At 44.8% G+C, this 21,104-nt stretch overlaps 1 protein-coding gene across 9 annotated transcripts in view; it reads right to left on the bottom strand.

The window, feature by feature from the left end:
• Nucleotides 1-21,104, bottom strand: part of VEPH1 (ventricular zone expressed PH domain containing 1) — a 174,026-nt gene that overhangs the window by 25,692 nt on the left and 127,230 nt on the right. For 8 of the 9 annotated variants that reach the window (XM_082224096.1, XM_082224093.1, XM_082224091.1 and 5 more), the window contains 2 exons: nt 15,375-15,514; nt 10,149-10,283 (listed from right to left, as the gene is read on the bottom strand). In XM_082224096.1, the coding sequence (XP_082080222.1) occupies nt 10,149-10,283; nt 15,375-15,514 (275 nt within the window). Of the gene's footprint in view, nt 1-10,148; nt 10,284-15,361; nt 15,515-21,104 lie in introns of those variants that run through there. The other variant, XM_082224100.1, reaches the window with a different exon arrangement.

Raw genomic sequence — 21,104 nt, 5'->3', positions numbered from 1 at the left:
GTCCAGGTTGAGGGAACTCTGCCAAATAACTGATAGACAGGATGGATAAGGTCTTCCCTACCTCCTGAGTAGTTGTGACAAATGTTTAAAAATGCTATTTCAATTGGCTAGGGTAAAATGAAGCCTTTAAAAAAAAATCCACAGCAAAGAGAAGTTTCTTTAACCAGACTGCCCGGCATTCGAAATTTCTCTGACTGATATAAAACATCTGGCTGTCTCTGATGAAATGTAACAGAGTAGTGAAGTTGACATGCTTTATTATGATAGGACGGACTAGTTGTAAATTAAAATAAAAACACCAAAAGCCCAGATTTAGTAGATCACCATTCGCAAGTTTTCTTTGCTGTTTATCAATTTGCCTTTTCATGTTCCATTTTCCATTAAAAGGTCTTTCCCCCCAGAAGACCTTGCTTGAGCTGCAAAATTGGCATTCCACAACTGAAGCCAATGGAGTACAAATAATTCATGTCATAAAAACTTAAGAAGAGACCTGGATCACACTAAAGGTCCATCTGGCCCAGCATCCTGTACTTACAGTGGTCAACCAGATGACTCTTGGATGCCCACAATCAAGACCTGAGCCCCACAGAACTCTTCCCACTTGTAATTTGCAACAGCTGGCATTTAGAGGCATACGGTCTCTGACATTGGCAGTGGTACACAGCAATCATAGCTAGTAACCATGGATTTGTCTAATCCACTTTTAAAGCCACCTAACTTAGTGCGTAGGGGCATGGGTGGCGCTGTGGGTTAAACCACAGAGCCTAGGACTTGCCGATCAGAAGGTCGGCGGTTCGAATCCCCGTGACTGGGTGAGCTCCCGTTGCTCGGTCCCTTCTCCTGCCAACCTAGCAGTTCAAAAGCACGTCAAAGTGCAAGTAGATAAATAGGTACCGCTCCAGCGGGAAGGTAAATGGCGTTTCCTTGCACTGCTCTGGTTCGCCAGAAGCGGCTTAGTCATGCTGGCCACATGACCCGGAAGCTGTACGCCGGCTCCCTCGGCCAATACAGCGAGATGAGCGCCGCAACCTCAGAGTCGGCCACAACTGGACCTAATGGTCAGGGGTCCCTTTACCTTTAAGTTAGTGGGTATCACTACATTTTGTGGTGGTGCATTTCATACTTCAGCTGTGTGCTGAATAAAGAAGTACAGTCGTACCTTGGAAGTCGAACGGAATCTGTTCCGGAAGTCCGTTCAACTTCCAAAACGTTCAAAAACCAAGCTCCTGCAGCCAATCAGAAGCCGCGGAAGGCCTGCCAGGCATTCGGGTTCCAAAAGAATGTTTGCAAACTGGAAAAATCACTTCTGGGTTTGCAGCGTTCGGGAGCCAAAATGTCCGAGTTCCAGGGCGTTCGGGATCCAAGGTATGACTGTACTTCATTTTTCCTGTTCTGAATCTTCCAACATTCAGCTTCATTGGATGATCCCACATTCTAGTATTATACGAGAGGAAGAAAAACGTCTCCCCATCTACTTTCTCTACACCATGCATAACTTTATATACCCCAACCATGTTTTCTTTCTAAGCTAAAAAGCATAAGATATGGTGATATGTACACAGTGTTCCAAGTACAAACTATAGATTTGTACAATGCCCATTAGGATATCGGTAGTTTTATTTTCAACCCCTTTTCCCAGGTGGAAAAGCAGGGAGCAGGTCTTCCAGGAATCACAGCCAATATGTTAAAATAAGTTTAAAAGCATCAGTCTCAACTGAAATTCTTGAGTGCACCTACAGGTTCCTCCTCTGAGAAATATCAAATGATACCTGCTCTGTCCGTCTTGTTGTTTAAACAGTTACTGATTTGTAAGAGGACAATGTGTTTTGATCCCATGACTACTAAGCTTACCATACTTTTCCATGCACAAGACTGTTTTTTTCCTTTAAAATCATACTAAAAAGTGGGGGTTGTAACTCTGTGCCATATCCCCCCATTTTCTTAAATTAGTCCCCAAAAATAGAGGGCATCTTATACATGGGGGCGTCTTATAGACAGAAAAGTATGGTACTTGGGAGTCTGGTGAGGAATTTGTTGAAAGTTCAAGTTCCCAGTCTGGCTACATGGACTGGTAAGATGTACTTGGTGTCTTCTCAATTCCATAGAATCATAGACTTGTAGAATTGGAATGGGTTCCCAAGGGTCATTCTAGTTCAATCCCCTGAAATGCAGGAATCACAGCTAAAGAATCCCTGACATACAGCTATCCAACCTCTGTTTAAAAACCTCAAATGGAGGAGAGTCCATCACCTTCTTTTTTTATATATATAATTTTTATTGGTTTTACAAGAGTTTTTATAACAAACAAACATAAAAGAAAAACAGACAAACAAACAAATATAATTTCAAAATGTCCTTTCATAAACTTCTTTCCTCGGACTTCCCCATACCTCCCCTTTCTGCATCCTCATGTCCAAATTTTATAGCAACTTATAAATGTTTTTTCCGATCCTAATTCATCATAGTCCTTTCTTAATCTAATCTTATATTACTGCAACCCTTTCTCTCTGTAAAATCTCGACATTCTAAACTTCATCAAGTTTATAATAGTTCTTAAGATAAATCTTAAATTTCTTCCAGTCTTCTTCCGCAGTCTCCTTTCCCTGGTCACGAATTCTGCTCGTCATTTCCGCCAATGTCATATAGTCAATCACTTTCATCTGCCATTCTTCCAAGGTGGGTAAATCTTGTGTCTTCCAATACTTTGCGATCAGTATTCACCTTCTGAGGTTTCCACTGTCACGGTCCGGTTCATGGGCGATCGAAGTCCCGGCAGGGGACGTCAGGACTGGGGGCAAGATGGTGGGGTGGGAGCAGGAACGGGGGTCCAGAAGCCAGGAGTCAGGAAGCCAAGAGTCCGAGGGTCAGGAAGCAAGGAGGCACGAAGTCAGGGGTCTGAGGATCAAGAAGCAAGGAACTCAAGGGTCCAAGGATCAAGAAGCAGCGAGTCAAGAAGTCGAGGTTCAAGGATCAGGAAGCAAGAAGCCAAACACAGCAAGGCAGGGAGCATGCTGCTATGGCAAAGAGCCAAAGGGAAATGCTGACCTTATATCCCTTCCCACCTCTTGCCACCAGGTGCTGTGAGTTACCAATCGGCCTCACCTGTGCCTCTTCAGAACAAACTTAGGAAGGCCCCAGTCCTGCAAAGTCCTATTGGCATAACCGTCAACTTTTCCCTTTTCTTGCGAGGAATCCTATTCAGAATAAGGGAATTTCCCTTTAAAAAAGGGAAACTTTGACAGCTATGCCTATTGGCCACAGGGCCTGGCTCCTGCACGCACACCTGACATCCACTGTCAAACAGCTCTTATCATCAGAAAGCTTTTCCTAATGTACCGTATATTCAGAATTTCCCCTCCTGTAATTTGAATCCACTGGGTTAGGTGCTACACTCTGGAGCCACAGGAAGCAAGCTTGCTCCGTCTTCCATGTAACAGCCTTTCCGGTGTTTGAAGATGACTATTATATCACTTCTCAGTCTTCTCTTCCCCAGGCTAAGTATACTCCGCTCTCTCAACCATTCCTGGAAAGGCTTGGTTTCCAGACCCTTCGTCACCTCTGCCATCCTGCTCTGCACACGTTCTAGCTTGTCAATATCCTTCGTAAACAGCAGTGTGTTTCTGCGGTACTATGAGCAGCAGCAGAAATTGGTAACCCTAGAAGCAGGAATGATATGGGACTGAAGAACTTCATGCTGACAGCATTAACACTGGCATGCAGGCTGCACATGCCTCACTGTCTGCATGATTGTCTCCATACCTGCAGTGCACATATTCAGGCATCCCTGCAGACTGACGGCAAACGTTGTACAAACCACAGGGAGTGGGGGAGATCAGATTCATATGAGAAGCACATAGGTACAGATCTAATCTTTGCAAAACCTTTGATGTAGTCCAGATGTTCTCTTGGAGAGCTTACATGAAAATTGCATCTCATCACACCTGAGGCTCTCTGGGCCTAGTTATTTACCCTACAAAGCACAAAACATTTAAGTCAATACTCTGTCTCTGTTCCCTTTTTTAAAAGGGAAATTCCCTTATTCCAAATAGGATTCCTTGCAAGAAAAGGGAAAAGTTGACAGCTATGCTGTGGAACACTGTAGAAATCAATAGGACTAAGGCTGCAGTCCCAGACTTCCTTACTTGGAAGTAAGTCACAGTGAAAGCAATGAACGTGATTAGGATTGAGTATCCTCTTGGTCATTCCGCTGGTTACAGGCCCATACTTCTGCCCCAGAGCCAGTGTGGTGTAGTGGTTAAGAGCGGTAGTCTCGTAATCTGGTGAATTGGGTTCGTGTCTCCGCTCCTCCACATGCAGCTGCTGGGTGACCTTGGGCCAGTCACACTTCTGTGAAGTCTCTCAGCCCCACTCACCTCACAGAGTGTTTGTTGTGGGGGAGGAAGGGAAAGGGGAATGTTAGCCGCTTTGAGACTCCTGAAGGGGAGTGAAAGGCGGGATATCAAATCCAAACTCCTCCTCCCTCTTCTTCTTCTTCTTCTTCTTCTTCTTCTTCTTCTTCTTCTTCTTCTTCTTCTTCCAGTGTCCTGCCCTGATAGTCTCACTGCTGGGCTCTGACAATTACTGGAAATGACTCCAACTGGAAGGAGGCAAGGTGGGAGGTGAGGGTCAAAACTCCCTTCCAGCACTCTGTTTGTTTTCTAAAACATCCTCTGTGTCCCCAGCTTTGTACATAATTGAAGCTGAACTGCATTGAAACCGACAAGTTTTCTGCTTTCAGCTCTACTTTGGCTCTGACTTTTGGCTCTAGTTTTGGCTCGTCTTTCGTAGGATGAAGATATGCAACCACTTTCAGCGATAGCCAGCTTGTGATAGGCTTCCCCCTGCTTCCTCAGCATCAGGGAATTCCCAGTAAGAGAAAATAGCCATGAAGGTTTTTTTTTTAAAAAAGACGCAAAGCCCACCCTTCAGAAGCTCAGCTGGCAAACAGAGGAGGTAGAAGGAGCTTCCAAAGTTTTCTACGAGGGATTAGCATGCTCCAGTTCTGCAAAAACGAGACGGCTGTAGCGATAAGGAGACTCAGCACATATTTTTTACAGAACGTGAGCAACAGGGCAAGCTTGTTCATCTTTCTTATGAGCCCTTGTCCTGCTCGTAATATGATTATGCAAGTAATACATTTGAGAGCAATAGCACTTGCTGTTGCTGCATGTTCAATGTCTTTGGGGAATTTTGCATGATGTATTACAGGGACGCGGACTTAGAAAAAATATTGGGGGGGCCCGGGAAAGCTCATGAATAATAAATAAGCTCATGAATATGCAAATAAAGTGGCTCCGGCCCTAAATAGGGCAAGCCACGCCCCCCAGCCAGCCGATTGGCTGGCTGGGAGGTGTGGCCAGTCGGGATTCCCCTGTTCTCGCGGGATTTCCGGCAGTGCCTCCGATTAGGGCGCGCGGCTGGCTGGCTGGCGAAGGAGCAGGTGAGGAGGAGGCGGGGGACGGCGGCGGCGCTCTGCTGGAAGGGCGCCCGCCCGAGATTATTGGGGGGGCTGAGCCCCCCCCAAAAATTTTTTGAGGGGGCTCGAGCCCCCTCAAGCCCCATGGAGTCGGCGCCTATGATGTATTAGAATTCTGGCCAAGACGGATTTCACTTTCCTAAGCACTTTCCTCTCTCTTGGTGGTTCCCTCAGTCAAGCGCTGTGTCTCTAAAGCTCAAACTACACATTACACAGAGTGCCACCCTCAACTTTCTGCATTGTTTAAAAGCCAAAATGAGCTTGGGTAGGCTGTGGATCGGGGAGTAAGGAAGGGAAGACAGTGAGACCTTTCCGCTCTAGTCACTTTCCAGCTCCAAATCCCTCTCCCCATCCTGCTTTGCTATCTATACTTTACCCAAAGTTAAAGGGAAGATCTAGCAGATCAAAGCATCACTGGGGCGTGTGTGATTTTGAGCTGAAAGCAGCAGGAAATTGTAAGCTTCTCTCCCAATGTCCTATGCTCAGATACAACCCCTATTACACCTCATAGGGTTAAGAGCCAGGGTGGTGAATGCTGAACAAGACTTATCATATTAGCATGTTATATTAAACTAGGAGAAGGACAATCCTTGGTCAAATTTTTACTGGGTGACCATGGTCAGCTCATTATCTCTCAGTCTAACCTACTTTGCAGGATACAATGAAGGAGTGGAGTAGAAATGGATGCTTTTTGAAGAAAGGGCAGTAAAGATTTTTAAAATTATGATAAAGCTACTAAAACTACTACTATTTTATTTATTAGACTTCTGTCCCACCCTTCCTCCCAAAGGAGCCCAGGATGGAAAACAACGAAGTAGGAAAATAAAATGAAAATAAAGAACATATTTCAAAAAATGTAAATGGCAGCAGGTTCACAACTAGTATTTGCAAGGTTGCAGAGAACAGCATCCTTCAGATTCCTTGATTTACTCATTAAATAATGCATGGGTGAGTAGGAAAGTTTTTTAGTTCCTCCTGGATGCTAATAATCAAGAGAGAGGGGAAGACAACTCACCAGGGATGATTTCCACAAACAGGGAAATGCCACTGAGGAAGCTCTGCCATAGGTCAGTGCCAACCAGGCAACACTCACTCCACCAACAGAGCTTCCACTGCTGATTGTAGGTCCTGAGATGGCTGATACTGGGGAAAGTAAGCACTTCAAGTCCCAAGCCATTCAAGGCTTTGTAGGCTAGTAAAGGTAAAAAAAGGTAAAGGGCCCCTGGACGGTTAAGTCCAGTCAAAGGCAACTATAGGGTTGTGGCGCTCATCTTGCTTTCAGGCCAAGGGAGCCGGCGTTTGTCCACAGATAGCTTTCCGGATCATGTGGCCAGCATGACTAAACCGCTTCTGACAAAACAGGACACCTGATGGAAGCCAGAGCACACGGAAACGCCATTTACCTTCCTGCCACAGTGGTACCTATTTATCTACTTGCACCGGTGTGCTTTCGAATGGCTAGGTGGGCAGGAGCTGGGACCGAGCAACAGGAGCTCACTTCGCCATGCGGATTCGAACCCCACCCAAACTTTTTCTAAGCAGAAAAAAAATGTGACTTGATCTGATTGCTTTAAATTCAGTCCCACGTCGAATGCGTCTACTCTCATCTCTTGTCATGAGGCCTTTCCATCACAGCTGGAAAGTTAGGATTGGAGGAGTGAGGATTGCTTCAAAAATGTCCCAACATGGCATTAGGAGTATGCTTGTTCCCTGAGAAGTTTTGCTGTTTGCTTTTTATTTCACTACGTTTTTGTGTAAGTAAGCAGCTCTGGACACAAAGTGAGTCTCTTGTTTGTAAAAAAAAAAAAATTTTTACTTACATCATTTTTGTTCAATTTGTGGGGACATTGGGAGGACTTAAATTATTATTTTTTAATGTGATGGTCAATCCTATAGCAGTTTAGCCTCATTCAGACAAAAGTTGCTATTTACTGGTCTTCATGTTTTTTGGATCTTTTCTGTCAGTGAAAGTTTTAGAAAAGCATCTCTCCTTGCTTGACTTCAATAACGCAATTTTAAGTTAGGGTTGTGCATATGTGTGTGTGTTTGTGTGCAGTTTTTCTATTTTTTAAAAGAAAATTGTAGGTAGTTAAGACTTACTTCAAATACATTTTTTTTAAAAAAAATCCATGCTGGTCACTTGCTTGAACACCAATTAAAGGCTAATAGCTTTGACCAGAAATCTTTTGCTTTGCTTTGAAACAGAATTCTTTGCCATCTTTGAAATTGCAATTGCTTTGAAGCAGGGATATTTTTAAAGGGCAAAGGCTGACAGGACAGAGCATGCACAAATCATTACCCCTGCCGAGTCAGTGCCATAGCCCACAATTATGTGAATTTGCAAAAGGCAGCTGTTCTCTCTCTTTTTGTAAATAAGAGCAAAAGCCAAGTAGCATTTTCATTTTCCATACAGATATCAATTGCATGTGCAAGGGATTAGGGACAAAACTCAACGACCTTTCAAAAAACAGTACAAAGGACATCAATGCAAGCACTGACAAGTTCAGAAACTTATTAAACTTAGTTTAAGCAATACGATAGAAGTGCATAAAAGTATTCATGGCATGGATAGTGGACAGAGAAAAGTCCCTCCCCACTTTATTATTATTAATAGAATTATTATTATTATTCAAATTTGTATACTGCCCATCATCTGAAGATAACAGGGTGGTTCACAACAGATAAATACAAAACGAGAAAACAAAATATATAATAAAACGAACCAAAAAACCCTCTCACATTTAAAAGGTCATAGAAGGTTTAACTAGCTAAAGGCTGGTTATTAGAGGAACACTTTGCCTAGCGCCTAAAGATATGTAATGAAGGCGCCAGGCAAGCCTCCCTAGGGAAATGGGGAGCCACAGCATAAAAGGCCCATTCTTGTGTTGCCACCCCCTGGACCTCTTGTGGAGGGAGCACACGAAGAAGGGCTTCATATGATGGTCACATGGTCTGGGTTGGTTCACATGGGAAGAGGCAGTCCTTGAGAACTTGGAGATATCAAATTAAACTGAATGCTGGAAGATTCAGAATAGACCAAAGGACGTGCTTCTTCAAACAGTAAAACTATGGGATTCACTCCTGACAAAAATAGTGAGGGCCACTAACTTTGATGAACTCGTAGAAGATATGACTATGTTCCATCCCCACTGACAGAGGCAGCATAGCTCTGATGCCAGTTGCTCTCAGCATGCTGCTGAGCTCAGATTCTCTTTGCAGGCTTCCCATCTTCTTGGCCATGTGATGCTGGACCAGATGGGCCACTGGCCTAATCCAGGAAGCTTTTCTTATGTTCTAACGTCCTCTGCCACTATGCCCCAGTAATGGAGGATGGGCCTATGGATTGGTATTAGCCATGATGGCTAAATGATCAAAGGCAACCTACCGTATTTTTCGCCCTATAGGACGCACTTTTCCCCCTCCAAAAATGAAGGGGAAATGTGTGTGCGTCCTATGGGGCGAATGCAGGCTTTCACTGAAGCCTGGAGAGCGAGAGGGGTCGTGCCCACCGACCCCTCTCAATCTCCAGGCTTCAGGAGAGCCCCACCGCCAGCCCCACAAGCTCAGGGGACAGCGGGGAGGCGGAACGCCGCCATCCCGCTGTCCCCCAACTTTGTTAGAAGGCTGGCGGGGAGGAGAAGCCTGCTCCTCCCCGTCGCCAGCCCCGCAAACTCGGGGGACAGCGGGGAGGCGCAGCATGGCTCTGGTTCCCCTGCCCCAGCCCTGCACCTGGGGAAAAAAAATAATTCCTCCCCTTTATTTCCCCCCCCAAAAAAAATCTAGGTTCGTCCTATGGGCCGGTGCGTCCTATAGGGCGAAAAATACGGTACCTCTGAACAGCATTTAAAAACAAGAGACTGTGCCAAAATGAAAAAGGAGACAAGCTCTGCATGCAAGCTCACATGTGTCTATATAAAAGTATGTATTTACAAAAGTTCATTCCGGTAAGTTAGGTTAGTCAGACAAATGACCAAGACAAAAGGATAGCCTTCATCATTTTGGACAAACCCATATGCTTCCTCTCCTTTTCAGGCTCCAAAAGGTAATCAAAATAACGGCATGTCTAGGAGGTTGAGAGGAATAATACATTTGCACTAAATGACAAAAAAAGTCCACATGCAAGATTTGCTACCCATGCAGCAGAGAAAGAGACTGTGCCCTCTCCTATGTGGTGCTGTTAAAAGTACCAGTAACAACTTTCTGTTCCCACTTTTATATTTGTGAACATGTGAAACGAAATGTATGCTATGTCCCTTCAAGTTTTCTACTTTATCTGAATTTTATACCCTCTTAACATGCACAGCTACACCACTCCCAGTACTTCTCTGTCCTTTCTAGAGAGTTCATATCTAGGGATAACAGCATCCAACTGATTCTCCCCATTTCCTCAGTTTTGATTATATCCACGCTCTTATTCACAACCATGAATTTTCAGCTTCGGAGTACTTGAATTCAGTGCTTCAAGAAGCCCATCTTGTCTCAGAGGCTTCTAGCATTCGCCCATAAACTCCACAGCCAATGGTCCACTAAAATTTCACTATGATCCTGAGGAGCAGCATTGATTTGATCTCTCTGTCCAGATTTGGTGGCCACTGCACTGATCTATCATATAGTAATGTACACATCATACCCTCATGAATGCTCACTGGGGGTGGAGAGGAAAGAGAAATACCTTTTGGTGTGGAAATGTAGACTGAACCATTGCAGTTTCAAAGCTGTGTGTTCCCTTCAGCTGGGTTTTCTCCCACAACGCTTTCAAGGCTTGTACAGAATTATTTTGCATGGACAAAGCTTCTGGGAACAAACTCTGCTGGGCAATATTGAAAGAAGAAAGTGTCATGAACAGTGTTTCCTCCCCAATCTGACAATTAATACAAAATACAGGTTAGAAAAGTTCTGACATGCAACCCAGTTAATTATTTGATGACTTCCCAAAACTCTCAGAGTCAATAGCAAAAGAAACAATCCTATTAATTTTTGTATCAGGGAGAGAGCAGTGGGACAATGGATAATTTAAACCTTCCCCCTTCTCATGTCTTTCTGAGGCTCAAACTAAGGAAGCTGAGGTACAGGGAGGCATGGCAACCCCATCCTCAACACATTATAACTGATTCAAGCGACCGACACTATACAGTACATAAAACCTGAATCTGAAACCAGACTGTAACTGAAAGCAGCAGGGTAATACTGTTATGCCCTGTCATTTTTAAAAAAGATAAAAATTATAACTCCCAGGAAGTTACAAAATAAAGGGAAACCAATGTGGCACAGCGACTGCAGTGCAATTATTAACCCAGATTTTTTTTAAAAAAAATGTTTTATTTTCCACTGTGTTTACCTTCAGTCTTCTAAATTCAATATTGTTAATACATGGCTTACACCCATCTGTCACCATGTTTTCCTCAGTGCTGATTTTCATCTGTATTTAACTATTTCACCTTATTATTTTCCCCAAGACCAGGTTTTAACCTTATTCTTCAGTGAACTTGCTGGATTATAGTAGCTTCATTCATCAATGGTGTCTTTGCTCCTTGCATCCTCCCCCATCATTCAACATTCTTTCCCCATTAGCTCCTCCAATATACACTTCCTTTTAATATTCTTTATTTCCTTTATTTGATTCAATTAATTCTCTATTCTGTTCAGATTCACTCAGATGCTTCAACCCTTACTTCAGTTTCTTACTGTAGTTCCATATCCTTAACATCGATACCACAAGTTTCTCCTACCCTTGGCTCCTAAAATCTGCCTGGGGCAAGAAATATATTTTCTGATGTCTCAGAGACTGCTTCTGTGGGACCTTTGACAGAGTGCACACAATTATCTAAATAAACATTCAGTTTTTAGCCTCCGGTTAACTGTAAATAGATGAGGCACTCAAAGGAAGCGTGCGACTTGAAAGTTTTGCTGAATCATTGCCATAGTACATAAATGCAAATGGAAATGTTCCAATAGGTGTTAAGCTACCTGCCGATTGGTCTCTTGGGATTCATGCTAGTCCTGTTTCTTCAGCTTTGGCCAAGCATAATAGTCGTGCCACAGCTCAATAGCAGGATTTGTGAATGGCAGGAGTGTCAATTTGTGATTGACAGGAGTGTCAACAGTAGTGACGGGCAGGGGTAATTAAGGAGGAAGGAGAAGGCTGTGAAGAGCTTCCAAGAGGAAAATAAGCTTCCAGTTTCTGTGCCCCATGCTTTCTAGATTCAAATACCTGGTGAACAGGTCATGTTATTAAACACTGCACAATGTAAATAAATGCCAGCTATAACTTTGCGTGGCCAGGCAGAGACCCCCCGACCCCAGGCGACCCCGGGGAGGAATAATGACTCATGACAACCTGTTATGGGATTAAAATTGGCCACAACTTTATTAAACTTTCAGATGTAGGGAGACCTTGGCTTAGGCATTGGGCGTTTATCTCTCCCAGCCCCCGTCCGGGGATCTAGGGAACAGCAGTGTGGGGATTGGGCTAGGTCTGGAAAATGTATGTTTAAGCAGAGAGCCCACCCCCCATTTCGCCGCAACACAGGGGACAGCACTGACAACCTAATGGCATATGGCCAGTGACTCCCTTCCACACAACCCCTTTAATGGGGAACCCTGGGATCGCCACCGCAGGGGGCGTGTGGGTCAGCGCTTCATGCCTCCCCCCCCCAATTTAGGGAAGATAGTCTAAAGCAGTGTTTCCCAACCTTTTTTGGGCAAAGGCACACTTGTTTCATGAAAAAAATCTCGAGGCACACCACCATTACAGCCCTGTGACGTCAGCGCGCAGCGTCACGCCGGGAGGGACATGAATTGCTAGCAAATTACATAATCACCTCCTTGAGGGCTGGCTCATCTTCTCCGAAGGCAGAACCCCATTAATTAACAGCACAGACTCACACCATAGCCAAGACGAGGGGGGAAAACCTCAGTCATGCACAGTCATGCACATGTGGGGGCTAAATGAGGACGAAGACCGGGCAGAGAGCAGGGTTCAAATCACCCCACCTGGCCAGGACAATCCCTGGGTGCTCCCTTGGGCCACTCGCCTGACCCACCTCGCAGGGCTGTTGTTGCGAGGATAACACGGGGAGAACCACGCGCGCCCCCGGGAGCTCCTTGGAGGAGAAAGCGGGCGATGAATGCAATGCACGAAATATATGAGAGGCGACCAGGTTTTGCAGGCGAGGGACCCCCGCCAGCCTCCGCTTCCAACACCCGAAGTTTCCCCCCGGGCTCGGCTCGGGGAGCAGCGCTGCTCCCCCCGCGGCTCCCCTTCGCCCTCCCGGCTCTCTCTGCCGCCCACTGGGGACCCCCCTCACCTGCCAAGTCCGGAGCGCCGGTGGAAGTTGCATGCATGCATGCAGGGCGCCGCGTTGCCATTGCATTGCGCTGCACTCCATGCAACGCCTGCACGCATGCATTGCCTTGCACGCCCGCCAAGGGGTCTCCCCGCGGTCCAATGCGTCCCCTCCGGCGCGGATGCAGCATTGCAAAAATAAAAAAACCCCGACGCAGCCCTACCTGGGGGGCAGCCTCCGCCTCCGCCGCTCCACCTCCGCGGGGATCCCTGGGCTCCATCCTGCCGCCCGATCTCCACAGGCAGGCTGCGCGGGGTCTGCACGGAAGAGCCCCTGCCCGCCCGGCCGCCGCCGCCGCGCTCATTCCATGGCCGGGAGAAGAGCGCTTCAAACAAAACGCCCGGCCCGCCAGGCCACGCTGGGAAATGTAGTTCGCGCACCCCGCGCGGGCGCGGAGCCCAAGGGCGAGGGGACTATGGATCCCGACAGCCCCCGCGCCGGGGACAGAGGGGGAGAGGCCGGGTGCAGGGATGGAGGGACGGGTGGGCGAGCGAGTGAGTGAGTGGCAGCCGCCAAGCCTTGGCCGAGAGCCAGGAAGGGCCTCCCCGGAGGAGGAGGGAGGCACAGAGCGGGAGGGAGGGAGGGAACCCCAGGGGTCATCTAGTGACAGCGCCCCAATCGAAAATTTGACTTTTTTTTAAATAAAAAAAATCTTTCGAATTTTTTAATTTTTCCCGCGGCACACCAGGCAACATCTCGCGGCACACTAGTGTGCCGCGGAACAGTGGTTGGGAAACACTGGTCTAAAGGATTCCACCCAAGGCCTGAAACTGCCTTTGTTGTGATGTTTTGCTATGGGGAAGGCAAAACCTGCAAATGCAGGGAAATTCCTTCCCGGTCCTTCAACAGCAACCATCAATGACCGTAGCAGCGCCCGCATACCTGTAAAGAAGAGGTTAACCTGCAAAAGGAAGGTGTAAACTGAGGGAGGGCAGGGTGGGAGAAGCTCTGGAGCCGACTGAAGACTCCCAGGTAAGTTCCACCCTCTATTGTGTGTGCAGGGCGGTCCTAACCCTACCTAGTCAACTCCCCTGGCAACACCTCCCCAACTGGGATTGGTTAACTGTCTGAGGTTAGGCTCCAGGTATCTAGTTTGGGGAGGCGAAGCCTGGCTGAATTGCCGAGGATCATGTAGGATTTAGGGGCTGCACACGGCCCCACAAAAAGCGACCCCCCATTTGAGGTGGGGAGGGGTGTGAGGACAGCCCCATGTCAGAGAAGAAATCTCTATAGGGGTGCTATTTCAGTGGCAGAGAGGCAAATAAATTTGTGCGTATGGGTGAGTGGAAGATTCAAAGCAAAATTGTACGATCTTCTCTTTGCTATATTGAAGATTTACAGCTCAATCCTGTACTCAGAAGTAAGTCCCAATGGGTTCAGTGAAGCTTACGTATTTCCCTTGTTGGGGATTAAGTACTATTGAACTTAGCAGCCCTTGCATCAGAGTGGGTATGTATATCACCACATTATAAATTGCCGAAATGCAATGTGTGTGTGTATATATATATATATATGTGTGTGTGTGTGTGTGTGTGTGTGTGTGTGCTTCAGAGGAATATTGTGATCTGCAGTGGGGCGTTGTAGGGGGCGGGGGAGGACAACTCCGCCTCCTTCCTCTGGTGCCTTTGTGTCTTGATCATTTAATTTGTCTCTGAATTAGGATGTGCAAGAATAAAATGAAATTTGACAGCACTGAAATTGGGTTGGGATTCCTGGACCGGCTCTCTTCTTGCACACTGCCTTTCCCTTCAGTGGGAATGGGATACTGATACTGAGCTGTGTTTTGCTTTTCATTTGTACTGCCTGTTATTCATACTGTATTTAGACTATTGTGTAGATAGGCGTCAAAATATGAGAGCTGGAATCATCACATGGTAACAAGAAAATCAGTCAAGAACATTAACATTGTTTGAAATGGGCCACATTTTCCATATTATTACAACTTGCATGCAAAAGCAATTTACGTAGTCGGTCTTTATCCTTTTCCAGCATGATTGCAAAATCGAGTAAAATGTTGCGAAATAATTAAAATAAAATAAAAACCCAAACCGCCAGAAGCAGCATACAGTACAGTTAAAGCTAAAGGCATGTTAAACAGCATTATTAGCAGACGGAAAATCACAATAATGACAATCCTGGAAGTCTGAGGTAGACATAACACTGGTTCCCTGAAAAATGCAGATTGCAAATCAATAACCTGCCCCCATTTCTGGTGCAATTCCCCATCCATTGCCCTGTTGGTATTAATGGTTTCATGCTAGACCAATGCCAACTGTGCTTAATACAAGGACCAATGTTCCTTGCAAAACCTCAAATTGCAAGCCCATTCCAAATTCTGCCTTACAAGGAAAGCATAGTTAGCAATGACCCCAGTTAGTATCAGGGCCAGAGTAACTGCAAACCCAGAATAATAATACTCACCTCACAACAACAGTGATAAGGGTCAACAGCATCTCCAAAGAGATAACAATTTAGACTTTAATTGGGAGTGGGGTGGGAGGAACCTTTAAATGATAAAAGTGCCACTGTTGATACGTACATATTGCACACACCTGTTGAAAGAGAAACATGATGTGGATCCAAAGCTGAGGCTGTTGACTGATGAGAGTAAAACTGGATTTACTGTACAGGCAGTAATGTCCTTTCAGGGGACAGCTGAAGAACAACTTTGCTACACAACTTCTGACGGTATCTGGGAGGGAAATACATGTTATTAGCATCAGCTGTTATTATTTCATGAATACCTAAACATGATTATTTTACACTTAAGGCTTGCACTCTTCGCTGATACCTAGTACTGTAATATTATGGCATGTTATAAAATTCATCCCTACGGAAGGGTGTGGTAAGGTAACATCCGCCAACAAACAACAAATCCATAACAAACATTATGGATGTGATTCTGAGCCCTGCACACGCATACTTTTCATTCTTTACTATGAAATTTCATTTGCATGTTAGAAGATGACCATACATCCAAGGACAAGTCCGTCTTATGGATAATAAATAAGAAGGCCATGTTCCTGTCTACATGGGGATCTGGATGCAACCCACTATTTGGATGTACCACTTCATGGTTGCATACAAGCTAAAAAGACATAATAAACACCAGCAGTCTCTATCTCTGTCTGTGTTTTCTTAAGTGCACCTAAATTTCTGAGGTCATGAAGAAATGGATAGATCTCTCAGTGTGCTGTCACTTTGGCCCAAACGGACAAGCCAACGTATGCTCAGCTGTCTCCTCAGAATAGTGTTTGCAGAACGTCTTAGGTGGCAAACTATCACATTGGCAGTACTGAAGACCTGAACAATTGCCTGGCAATGATACTACAATAGGAGGAGGAGACTGCCAGATTCTTTTATCTTCTGTTGCTGCAACGAGTATTAAGTCCAATGGTAGGCATATTTTAAGTACAGTGGTACCTTGGGTTAAGTACTTAATTTGTTCCGGAGGTCTGTTCTTAACTTGAAACTGTTCTTAACCTGAAGTACCACTTTAGCTAATGGGGCCTCTCGCTGCTGCTGCGCCACCGCCATGCGATTTCTGTTCTCATCCTGAAGCAAATTTCTTAACCTGAGGTACTTTTTCTGGGTTAGAGGAGTCTGTCACCTGAAGAGTATGTAACCTGAAGCATCTGTAACCCGAGGTACTACTGTACTAATACTGTAAATTACTGTACAGTACTATACTGTAAATAGACTGTACTGTCTATACTGTAAATTACAGTATAGATCTGTTTTTTTGTTTATCTCATGCCTTATATTTATATGCCTAGACCCCTTAACATTCAAATGAGTTGTACACGACACACTCGCTTCTTCGACAAGTGTGACTCTTTACCACCTGATGCTTTCTTAAATAAATAAATCTGTATTCAGTTTGCATTCACAATCTTGTTTACTAAAGTATACTTGGTTAACCACTGTTCACTGTTGGTTATTGTTTAATCAGTGGGTTCCATGATTAAAAAGCTTCTTAATTTATGTTAACTAATAGGCTCTTTGAGGCCTAAAACACATCCCCCAGTTTAAACATAATTTGTAGCTTTACTTCAAAACATGCAGCTGTCATCGTGGTCTTTTTTATTTTTAGTAATTGTTAATTGAAGAAGAATCTTCCATTTTGTCCTTGAACAGAACCACAGTGAGACACAGAAGAAACGTATTTATGTGGCATCTATTTCGTGGCACTAGCCCAAACACAACGTTCATTCACATGAAACGAATCAGAAACCACAAGCCAGAATCTGCGAATTTCATTTCATTTAAAAAACAAACACACAAATGAAACATACATTTGGCAGTCTCTTATAGCTATCTTTTAACTCACATCTACTATATTCAGAAGTAATTTTCTTCCAAAATAAAAATAAAAAATGCCAGGAGGAACTCATCCTCACCACAGTATCAAAGGGAGATCCACATGGGTCTGTGTGGCTGTGTTCAGACACCATGTTAAATTACAGTAGATTGGGTAGAGCTATCCCTTTGTTCAGTCCTGTCTGTCCGTTCCCCATTCCTGACTCTGGAGCAGACCACCCCACCAATAAATAGTAGAAGATAGTGTGCTAGAAAAACTGAGCCACAATGTGTTTAGCATGAAATATGTGGAGAAAGACCATCAGGGGGTTTTTTTATTAGCATTTTAAATAGTGGGTAGATCACAATGACCTAAGCACACAGGAAGCTGAGGTTTAATGCTTTTTGCCGCAGCCTTATTACCGCTGAAAACCACCCCTCAAAAATGGCATTAGTCCCAGAGAAAAAGCTCCCACTGGTGCCAATGGGAGCACACACACACACCGGGGTTTGTGATAGCAGTGTGGTGACTGGTGAGAGTGATTTTTGTTGGGACCATGGTGGGTTGTGAAAGGGTTAAGTCTCCCCTTTCTGCATATTGTGGTCCTGATGAAAATTGTGCCTCACCTACCATTATTATTGTTGTTGTTGTTGTTTTTTAAAATGATAGCTTCCTAATGAGATGTTTAAAATCACATATACCAGTTTGACCCCCCCAAAACGTATCAAGTCTGAGCAACTTTGGACACTGCTGAATGGGAGAGGACGGATAAAATTCATCCTTTTTTCCTCCCCCCCCCTGGAATTCCTGGAATTCTCTATATTGTCTGAAGTAGAACATTTTCTAGACTCTTGGGAAAGTTGTCCTTCCTGTTCCCCTGGCATTCCATAAGGTCCAAAGCCATTCTCGATTATTCTGTAATGCTTTCTCCACTCTGGATTCTATTATTTCTATCAGTGACTTTGAGACTTAAGAAGCTCACATAGGAACAGCTACCCGCAAGATAACCAAATATGTATATGATTAAGGCCCACAAAATGTAATAGTTTCCCAGACTTTCCTCTACCACTTAAAAGTTAGACAGGAGATGCCAATCATAGCTTGTATTAAACTTCATTTGATGCTGTTTTGAAGCAGTAAAGTCAACAATCTATTCAAGATGGAGCTGTCTATCTAAAGTAAAATTAGATAGATAGATAGATAGATAGATAGATAGATAGATAGATAGATACAGATAGATAGATAGATGATAGATAGATAGATAGGTGATTGATAGATGATAGATAGATAGATATAGATAGAATCAGTGCAGATTAAATGACCATTTAATTCTTTATATTCTTGAAAGCTCCAGTGAATCCCAGAATCTTGTCTTCTTTTAACAACAGTCTAATACTGTGGGTTAAACCATAGAGCCTAGGACTTGCCGGTCAGGTTGGTGGTTCGAATCCCCGCAACGGGCTGAGCTCCCGCTGCTCGGTCCCTGCCCCTGCCAACCTAACAGTTCGAAAGCACATCAAAGTGCAAGTAGATAAATAGGTACCGCTCCGGTGGGAAGGTAAACGGCATTTCTGTGTGCTGCTCTGGTTCGCCAGAAGCGGCTTAGTCATGCTAGCCACATGACCCGGAAGCTGTACGGCGGCTCCTTCGGCCAATAAAGCAAGATGAGTGCCGCAACCCCAGAGTCGGTCACGACTGGACCTAATGATCAGGGGTCCCTTTACCTTTAATACTGAATCTAGTCCTGTACCTAGAACTAGCTTACCTAATTTGTTTTCTAGAATCTTTGCCCCTCATGTGCTAAGCTTTGCATGTTCAGGGATATAGTAAGGAGTGATATTCAAGCATGTAATCCCCCAGGTGATGAATGGGGAAACTGAGGTCCTCCAGATGTTGTTGAACAACAGCTTTTTTTAAAAAAAAATCAATTTATTATTTACACCCCGCCCATCTGGCTGGGTTTCCATCATCATGGTCTGCTGACAATGCTGGTAGGACCTACTGGTGTTGAAGCCCAAAACAATGAGGCAGGATGAGAACTATTTCATCCATTCATATTCTTCAGCTTTCACTTTCTTCAAGCAACATCTCTGCTGACTCGTCTTTATGAATGTCCCAAGCTAAATTAGGCATTGAGGAAGATGGCTGTCATCTGTAAATGCAAGTGATTATACTATGCCTCTTCACCAAAGGCTCTGAATGACCAAAATATGCTTTCTGAAGTCGGCAAGAATTGAAGGCCATATACATGACATAAGCAGTGGGAACTGTAAGGTGCTGGGAATTATAGCTCTGTCAGGCATAAATGACAGTTCATAGAATTCTTCAGGGGAAGCTGTGTGCTTTAAACGTATGGTATGCATACAGTCTTAATGTCCTTAACTGTTATGTACCTTTTTATTGGGCTGTATGAATTTAATCTCGTCCCAGCAAAATGATCAACAAACAATGGGAAGAGAACAGTAGCTGTATGCAAATAGAACAGAGATTAGCGTATTTGGGACCAGTGGCGTAGCGTGGGGGGTGCAGGGGGGGCCGGCCGCAACATCTGGGGGTTAGGGGGCGCAAATCCACGGGTTAGGGGGCGCAAATCCATGGGTTAGGGGGCGCAGATTACTTGCCTTGCCCCGGGTGCTGACAACCCACGCTACGCCACTGTTTGGGACCTGTGCTTTTTCACTTGTTTGTTAATGATCCAGAGTTTGGGGTAGGCACTGAGGTAGGCAAGATCGCTGGTGATACAAAATTGCTGAAGAAAAGGGAATTGTGGGGATCTCCAAACCTCCCATGCTGACAAAGCCGTACAAGGGGAGGAGGCAGACACACAGACACTTGTAAACATGATATTGGCTATTATTACAGATTACTGATATACAGTATGGAAACTACCTTTGGAAATAGGTGGGGCGTAATAAATAATAAAAGCCGCAGGCATTGCGATAAGCATTTATCACAAGCCATACCCTAAGCAGTAGGAAATCTCTGCACAATAAAAGAGACCCATCACGCTCTGAAATATGGGGAATTTCTTTAAATCAACAACATATGGTGACCTTACATAGTATCCCTTTCTGTGTTTTCCTTGTGGCAGTACGCAAGACGATTATTCGGTTATTGTGAACACATTTGACCTTTGCAGGTTAACAAAGGAAGGTTAGAAAATGCATTCCATGAAAGACAAAAGAGAAAAGGCAGAGCTCTAAAGCTACAGGAAAATGGCTGCATGGATGAATTTAAAGTAACAGCCTGGATGAAGTGTGGATATTTCCCCTTGCTCAGACTGCTGCTTGCTCCTTATGTCATTGCTGGCATTTAGCTATCCACTTCTCTTGCATCAGATCTAAGCCTTGGCCCTTCTTTGGGATGGAAGACTCGCAATCAGAGACCAGGGAATGGTCCAACAGTATGAAGTGCCACTACCATTGTTAAGGCTTAGATGCGTCCCTGTTAGGATGGGAAGAGGGCCGTCATTTCATCTGCATTCATCTTCTTGGAGAAATAAAGGTGCAATACAGCTACTGCAATCCCTTATTTGACTTATGCATTTTCAACCATACGCTGGTTGAAATTGTGCAAGCCAAGTCCCAGGCAAGGTGGGCAGCCCTTAAAAGCCCTTTTCACACATTTGGGGTTTCCTGGCACAAAAAGAGCTTTCAGCTCACTGCCTTGCTTGCTGGTCAAAGCCCACTCACATGTTTGGTGGTACCTTGGTTCTTGAATAGCTTAGTTGTTGAACAAATCGGCTCCAGAACACTGCAAACCCAGAAGTAAGTGTTCCGGTTTGCGAACGTTTTCCAGAAGCTGAACATCTGACACGGCTTCCAATTGAGTGCAGGAAGCTTCTGCAGCCAATCAGAAGCCGCACCTTGGTTTTCCAACGGTTTCAGGAGTCGAACGGACTCCCGGAATGGATTTAGTTCAAGAACCAAGGTACCACTGTACTTAAGAGTTTCTGTGCACATGGCAAACTGATTCATTCTAA

The sequence above is a fragment of the Podarcis vaucheri genome (genome assembly GCF_965113315.1).
Source record: "Podarcis vaucheri genome assembly, chromosome: 5".
Lineage (NCBI taxonomy): Eukaryota > Metazoa > Chordata > Lepidosauria > Squamata > Lacertidae > Podarcis > Podarcis vaucheri.
This window is presented reverse-complemented; position numbering and strand designations above follow the sequence as displayed.